The 8577-nt window shown below is 42.8% G+C and overlaps 1 protein-coding gene across 2 annotated transcripts; it reads right to left on the bottom strand.

Moving 5' to 3' along the window:
- Window positions 1-3249: 3249 nt before the first annotated feature.
- arf3a (ADP-ribosylation factor 3a) lies at window positions 3250-5749 on the bottom strand (the record flags this gene model as incomplete). 2 transcript variants are annotated; one of them, XM_080015887.1, is made up of 4 exons in its annotated part: window positions 3250-3411; window positions 4044-4168; window positions 4896-5006; window positions 5602-5749. In XM_080015887.1, the coding sequence occupies 4 exons, from the start codon at window positions 5747-5749 to the stop codon at window positions 3250-3252; spliced, it is 546 nt and encodes a 181-aa protein (XP_079872013.1). The 2 variants fall into 2 exon arrangements, with proteins under 2 accessions (XP_079872013.1, XP_079872014.1); XM_080015888.1 differs by lacking the exon at window positions 4896-5006.
- Window positions 5750-8577: the final 2828 nt, after the last annotated feature.

Below are 8577 nucleotides of genomic sequence, written 5' to 3'. Positions count from 1 at the left end.
AGTTTGAGCTTCCAGGATGTCCCTGCTATCAGTTTACCATGACAAGCTTGGTGCTTCTGTATGACCACAGGGTTTCCTTTGAAAAAATGTGTCTGCCTCCCTGTCGGGCCCCCAGTCAGGCCCCCAGTCCTGGCCCCAGTCAGCCCTGGTGGCCCTGGCCACGGCCACAGCGAGGCGCGGGGTCGAGTGCTCTGGCCTTTCACAGTCGCCACTCCCTTCACAGATTGATGAATGGATTGTGGAGCTGCTGCCAGTGTGTCTGTGCCCCGGCCGAGGGCGTCCCGGTTACGCCAGGGAATCCCAGCTATGGCACCCATCCTGGGGCCACTATTGTGGCCGTCCTGCAGGGGGCCCTGGGGGCCGGTGGCCCAGGGAGCAGCTCTGACCCACATACTGCTGTCACACCCCTGGAGACACAGCAGTATCCCCCCCAAACAGGCTCCTGACGGGCCTGGCTGGAGTCTGGCTGAGAGCTTGACCAGCTCTGCAGCTCCACATGGAAACCTCCTAAAACAGTTATTACAGTTATTAAAGGCCAGGGAAAAATAATGTATTCATCCATCCAAACTCTAATGAACCCATTTGGCTCCTTCAGTCAATGTCCATCACATCTTTAACAATGATGTGTAGGCTGGCAACTTCATTTCAGTCGATAACAAAAATAAAAGATCTATAGAAACTATTCTATTTCCAGGAGTGTAGCTGGATGCTGTTCTATGAACAATGAAACAGTTGGCTTTTTTTTCTGGATTTTAGCATCAAAATGCAATTCACAAATGTATCTTAACCGTGTACCCCAATAATAATCCTTGGCATGCACAGGATCTGATGTTATGTTGTTTGTGTTGATAAACAGGAGGCTAGACACAGAAGTCCAGTCTTACTTCATACTCTCACACAAGGCAAAAAAATATTCACACAACAAAGTTAAAATTTTCTGAGTAAATCGAAACATCACAAATATCTTAATTATGAATTTTCAAAAGAGAAACTCTCTCATCATTAAAATGTCTCATATCAGGGCTATGCAGGAGACTAACGCACCGAACAACACCATGTTGACAGAAAGGAAGAATAAAACAGGCAGGCAGAACTTTGCAATTTGGTATTTTTATTGATCGATCTGTATATTGTCAGGAGTAATTGAATCACTAAACATCATTGCACCAGTCTGAGTAATATTTTTGTTCTTAATTCTGCTCTTGATAATATTCCTCTAAATCATGAAGCATTCCAGCTTATTTCCAGCTCATCAAATGGAATGTTAAGTCCCTTCTCGTTGTTGTCACTTCAACGCGTGCGCCGTCGATAGTTGTTAAAAAGAACATTTTTGCCACAACAATACTGTGAAAGCCTGGGCGTTGCAGATTCAAAATATATAATTTTGAACGTTGGACATTCCTACATAGAAACATTTATCAAAAAGAAATTAAACACCGGCAATATTAAGGCCACAAAAACAATGTTCACGCTGAACTAAAGAAAAAATAAAATAAAATAAAACAAAAACAAAATAGGTTAAGAGTACGTCACGCACACAAGCTTCTGTTACACACGGGTCCCAATATCTACAGGTATCAACAACAGTTCAATATTCACCGCAAACACCCTTATATCATTTGTTGTTACATAAACATATATACAGATGTGTCGACATAGAAAAGCATGCTCTTGCATATTAGGAGGCTTTTAGGTAAACTTGACACTTAATCCATAACATTGATCAGTCCAGCGCTTTCCAAACCGGCAGCGATAAACTCAGACGGAGCAGGTGTGGGTCTGAGGAGCCGCCAATCACTCACAATATCAACATGCCTTACGATGCAGGATTACTACCGATCTCACTCTCTTGTTCTGAGCGTTTATTTTGTTTTTTTTTCAAACAAATCAGTTTACTGATTCACCGCCAGGACATTTTCAGAACCAATTTGTGAACAAATAAATTATCATTTTGCATTTAGTCTGAGATGAATAAACAAACTATAAATAACTAAATAGATACTCCATTCAAAATACACACAACGTAATGTCAACACGGAAACGCGCTTGTCGTTTCATTTCGGGGGTTCCGTCGCTTCGGATGACAAAGCATTATTTACGGATTTTTGATTATTTTGAGACCAGCACAAGCAAGATAAGATAAAAAAAAACAAAAACAAGAATCAATGAGCATATTTGAGACCGTGTGACTCTCTAACATTGTGAATCACATGTTTCGCTCCCCCTTCACAGGCCAGGACAAGCATTCTTAAATGAATTCATTTTGATTTCATTTCTGATATTTTTAACCCTCATTTAACCCGGAAATTGACAAATAAAACATCTTAGGACGTGAGTGTGACCAAAGAGATGATATTGGGATGTGTCCATGCAGACGGAGCAGGTATACACACACAGTGCTGCTAGGATTTCGTAAATCACTGCCTGCCTATGAAGTGAACGTACATTGCAGAAAAAAGGAAAGCACAACAACAAAAACAACAACAACAAAATCAATCAATCAATCAATCAATCAATCATTACAGAAACAACAAATCAATAAACGCCCCCAAAATAAATGCATTGATAAATAAATAAAAAATCTAAAATTAAAGTAAATCCTGTTTGTTTGAGACAATCCAGAGTGGCAGCCAGAGTGTCAGCCGGTTCCTTGGGATTGTGAATAAAGTATGATTTTTGAATAATATACATTTTTAATAACAAAATAAACATTTTACCTCTGTCAGAACTCCTATGTCGCGAAAACGTCAGTGTGGACTATGGATGAGAAGTTTAGGTTAAATTGAGCCAGTATACCATTTATTATAATACCTTGTGTCGACATTTTCATTATCGTGGTATGTTTTCATTAAGTGCAAGAGGGAAAGTTAATCTATATGAGATAAATATTCCACCAAGTTCACCTTCACCACTTCATCACGTCAGGAGAGCGGTGATATTATCACATCCCAATTTGATTTCCTTCACCTTAATAGAATGGAAATCGCTCAAAGGTCAATAATTGATTAACAACTTAAAAAAGTACTTTTTTGTTCCAGCCCAAATAAAATGGTTTTCATTGAAATAAGTGGAGGGCGGGGGTGAGGGGGCAGCCATAGTGATAGAACCTTCGACTTCGACGGGACCTTCTACACCATCCCTTACCTGTAGGATGTATAAACACAGCCAGATCAGCTGGAGCCACGTCCTAAAAGATGATGACCCCCGAGCTCCAGTAACTCCCCCCCCCACCCCCACCCAAAAAAGGGCTCACTTCTTGTTCTTGAGCTGGTTGGCCAGCCAGTCCAGGCCCTCATACAGACCATCCCCGCTGGTGGCGCACGTCGCCTGGATGTACCAGTTGCGGTGACGCAGTGAGTGCAGCCCCAGCTTATCTGTGATCTCTGCAGCGTTCATGGCGTTGGGCAAGTCCTGCGCAGAGAGGATGGATGGATGGATATAGATAGATAGATAGATAGACAGACAGACAGACAGACAGACAGACAGACAGACAGACAGACAGACAGACAGACAGACAGACAGACAGACAGATAGATAGATAGATAGATAGATAAATAGATAGATACTTCATTCAACCCAAAAGTAAAATGGCATTTGTTATAGCAGCTCACATCAAATAAAGTCATCGGAAAAAAATAGAGATGAATCAGCAAAATGCATAAAAGCTAGACAGGAACTGAAAAATAATTATTTGATATTGTAAAATGAACCTAAAATGAGCTAAGAAATAAAAAATGGCAACATAAACTGAACTAAACCAACAAACAATAAAAAACAAGCAATTACAACAAAAATAATCATAAAATAAACAGGAAACAACAAGAATTAGGCCATGAACAGTAAACCTAAAAATGAACAGTAAGAAATAAAATAAATCTACATTAAAATTGGACAATACAAATAAACAGGGGGAAAAATGTCAATATACAATGAACCTAAAAAAAACGAAAACAATATTGAAAAGATTTTGGCAGGAAGTAACCTTGGCCATAAAACCTTGTAAGGGGCTGCCGGATGGAAGACGTGAGTGTTAACCTTCGTACCTGTTTATTGGCGAAGACGAGCAGGACGGCGTCCCGCAGCTCGTCCTCGGCGAGCATCCTCATCAGCTCCTCCCGGGCCTCGTTCACCCGCTCGCGGTCGTTGCTGTCCACCACGAAGATCAGACCTGGAGGGGGAGGAGGAGGAGGCGTCCGTGAGCCCTCAAGACACAAAATAAGATCGACCCTTCTGTCTTCATTCAAACCTGAAAACAAGATCTTAGTTGTTTTAGACGGAGCTACTACAACCGTTTTTGGCTACAGCCTCCCACCGTTGATGATGCGGTGCTTCGCAGTTCACAACCCAGAGTTGCCGGGTATGAACTGAAATGCCTCGTGCCCCAAAACTGATGGATAGTCGGCTGGATTAAAAACAAACGAAGATTTTTATTTTTACCTGTCACAAAGGTGCAAGATGTGGCGCTTAAATAACTCTTGTTTTTAAGATGACGGATGGTGCGTTTCCATAATTTCACTGGTGCCAGGCCCGTCACTTCCCCCTGCTACCTTGCACTGAGCTTACACAGTCAGCATGCAGAGCCTCGTCATCACAGCACCGGATACACAAGGATGAAACCGGTATCGATGTTGTTGCTGATACCAGAGAAGATAAAAATCCCCCAAAAACTGGGAGCATCCATTTGAGAAACAGAGTGATCGTAAACAGTCTTTAAAAATTCCCCTCATCTAAAGTATTTATTTAGCCGAGCCCTCGGGTGCTCGGGTGTCCCGGTGAGTCACCGGTGCGAGACGGAAGCTGCGGCCTTATTAAACGCGTGACCCAAAGCGTTGCCGCTGATGACCGGCGGAATCGTCGCGTCGAGGGAAGAGGCTCGCTCAGCTGGTGCCGCCTACCTTGTGTGTTCTGGAAGTAGTGTCTCCACAGGGGACGGATCTTGTCCTGGCCGCCCACGTCCCACACGGTGAAGCTGATGTTCTTGTACTCGACCGTCTCGACGTTGAAGCCTGGATGAGGACGAGTCAACGCGGGTTAAATAATGTCTGACCCAGTGGGGTTTTTTTCCTACCACTGCGCCTCGCCGGGAAACGTTCCGAGTTCTGCTCCGAAACGAAATAGCGCGAACGAGCTCTCGTGTTGTAAGATCTGAACTGCAAGGCTGCACTAATTCATCGGTTTGAGCCAGAATACCAGCTCTGTGTTCATCGGAGCGAGCTCGAGTGTCTCACTGAAAGTGATGATTATTATATAAAAAAAAACATTATTTATTATTAATATAATTATTATTAGTCGTTCAATTTTTATAAAAAAAAAAATGTGTTTGCTGTGAACAAGTCGTTTGCCAGTCTTCACTCACTAACTAATAGAAGGCGACAATAATAAGCACCGTTCTATGGGTTTGTGATGTTTCTAGTGGTGGACAGGATAGTGGTAAAGTGCCGTGGGATTCTTTGGATAACTGTAATCAGTGCTATCTGTACTGTAGTGTCTCTCAACGGTGACATCTCTCTCGGGAACGGTGCCCGGGCGACGCGGCGGTTCACCGATAAATGCGATTGCTTTCCCGATTCAACGCCGACAGCGGATTTGTTCCTCACGCACCGATGGTGGGGATGGTGGTGACGATCTCCCCCAGCTTGAGCTTGTAGAGGATGGTGGTCTTCCCCGCGGCGTCCAGCCCCACCATCAGGATCCTCATCTCCTTCTTCCCTATCAGGCTTTTCAACAAATTGCCAAAGATGTTCCCCATGACGATGCGACAGCTCTCACCTCCGGTGAACTGCTGGAATATTGTGTCAGAGTTAACACGGTTCGCGTACATCCAAGCCGCAGAGCATGAAGCAGCGGGCAGGGCGGGGCTAAAGGTAACGAAAAACGATTCCCAACGTTTGACGCGGCTTTACAGCTTGAAACCACCTTGAAGGGAAGGCAGTAAAAATAAAAAGCCCCCGTTCACACCTCAGTAGGCGACTGACCCTTTCCATGTGGAGAGTAAATGATCTTTTACGAGGCTTGGTGGTGTTGGCCGAACGTTATTAAGGAGGTGTAACAATCAATGCCCGTTACGGCGTGCTGTGACATGCTGCCTTGGCCTGGAGCTACCGGGCACAACACACTTTGAATGGAAATTCTGCTGTGGGACATAAGAAACTATCTCTGCAATAAGAATAATACTATAATAAAAGGGTTCTTTAGGGGGGGGTCAATGTTATTGTTTATTTTTTTCTATATTATATATATTCATCAGCGGGAAAATAGATAGAGAAAGGTAAATAAAGTACACTGTATAAATAGGTGGATAGACAAAAAACAGAACTGTAGTGATAACGCTAGATTAAAATGGATGGATAATAGATTGAAAAAAAAACCCCGAACAACATAGAACTAGATTTAAAAAGAGTAGATTAAAGGATGCATTTAAATGGATTACGATAAAGATAAAAATAGATAAAAGGGATTAAAAAAAAAGTAGATATAAAAATACATGAAAAAATATAAGAATGATAATTAACAATAGCAATAACTATTATTGTTATTATTGATAATAATGATAATGATGATAATAATAATAATAATAATAATAATAATAATAATAATAATAATAATAATAATAATAATACAAAAATAACCACACCAATATTATTTTTGGCAAATGGTTTCCACTGGGAAATACATACAGGTTATAATTCGACGTTCACCGACTACATTTATGTCTCTATGCACTAGCAATATATATACTATGTTTATTATACCATCAACACACTGAGTGGAATGCAGTTTAATACAGCCTGCTAGCATGTAGCCTCTCTGCCATAATGCTGCTGAATGACGCCACGCACCGAATGGCCCCCGTTGAAATGAGGCTTAAATCCACGACTTCCATCCCACCAAGACACCTCCCAACGATGAAACAAAAAATGTCCCGCAATCCTCAATACCTGGGGTCACGACGGGCAAACTACGCGGCCTAATGTCGTCGACTCACGGCGATCCGCGCGACAAGGCGCATTTCAGCACAACCATTCAGCACAGTGACAATTGATCCTTTCGAGCGAAACGCATCTTTAAGCTTTTTCTTTCCCCGAAATTTGCGTTTTCATTCTCACTCACCAGTCAACGCTATCAAGCTGGATTCGGGCAGGGGAGGATGGACGGATGGTAGTCTCGCGAGGGGCTTCGGCAGGATCGGTGGCGGATCTCGCGATGGTAGGAGCACCGGGGGCGCCCCGCCACCGTAATGCCTCTCGCTGACGCGCTGACCGGAGGAGCGAGGGCCACCCCTGGGAAGGACATCTCGCCGTTATCAAACGGGTGCTTTACCGTACAATAACAGGGCTATTCCGCTGCGTCCCGATGGGCCGGAGGTTCAACCTGTTACAGAAAACAATTGTGTGAAGCGGAGAAAGATAAAATGAAAAAAAAAAAAAAAACACCTTCATATTTATCAAATGATCTTTATCAATCTACAAAATGAAAAAAAAGCTTCATCACGGAAACAGTTGTAGATCATATTCCACATTTCGATATAATTAAAAAAAAAAAAAAATGTCAGTGCAGTTCGTTGCTAACTTCAAAATGTGTCCAAAGGGCCAGTCTGCATCAGCCTAAACCTAGTTTGCCAAATCTTTATTAAATTGTGTTGTTTATTTCCATTATACTTGCGTCACTTTACAAGATGGGCCTCGATCCTCGGTGACGCACGTGGCTGTTTTTTTTGTCTCGCATTTTTCCTGAATAACACAGTAATAAAAAGTGCAGTTTGTTTACACGTACACATGGCCTTATACCCAGGCCAAATGAAATGGAAGTGACTCTGGGTGTTTGGAAGGCAAGCGTGTTTGAATAATTAACATAGGAATCATCTTGATGAATAAGTAACTCTGTGACTGTAACAGGATGCCAAGTGATACTTCCTGGCAGCGCCCCCCAGCATCACAGATGATGAGCTGACGGGCGTCGACAAAGCTGAATCAATCTCTTATCGTGTCTGTAACGTACCTTACCGGGCCATTTAAAAAAAAAAAAATATATATATATATATATATATACAGTTATCAAAACGATGCAGCATTTTGAAATTACTACTTCAATTTCTAAATGATCCATTTAGATGAGAGACGTTCCTTGATATTGCCACCTGCATTCGGGTGACACCTTCTCTCAAATACAAGTGAAATTTAATGAAACGTTTGTGACTATACGCGGCCTTTTTTTTTTGCCGTGTTTCCATTTATCACAGACACGTGCCCCCATCCCCGGTCCTTATTCTGAAGGTAATGAGGAAGCACTTCCAACATTTGTCAGTGCCAGTCAGCGGCGCTGTGATAGATGTGTTTATCAATTTGGCGGTGAAAGCAGGGAAATAAAAAAGGGGAGCAGATGTTTGCAGCTGCAAAGCAGATTACGGGGTGGAGTGTGTCTTGGGTGTGTGTGTGTGTGTGTGTGTGTGTGTGTGTGTGGCGGGGGGGGGGGGGGTGTCGGGCATGTTTGTGTGCGTTAGGAGCTCCAGGAGGGTTACAGGGGGGTTACAGTGGGTAGTGGGAGGGGGTGGGCGAGTTATGACTTTTAAAGGAGACT

This window comes from Zeus faber, assembly GCF_960531495.2.
Source record: "Zeus faber genome assembly, chromosome: 15".
NCBI classification, from domain to species: domain Eukaryota; kingdom Metazoa; phylum Chordata; class Actinopteri; order Zeiformes; family Zeidae; genus Zeus; species Zeus faber.
The sequence above is the reverse complement of the archived record's forward strand: the minus strand, read 5'-3'. Positions and strand labels throughout refer to the sequence as shown.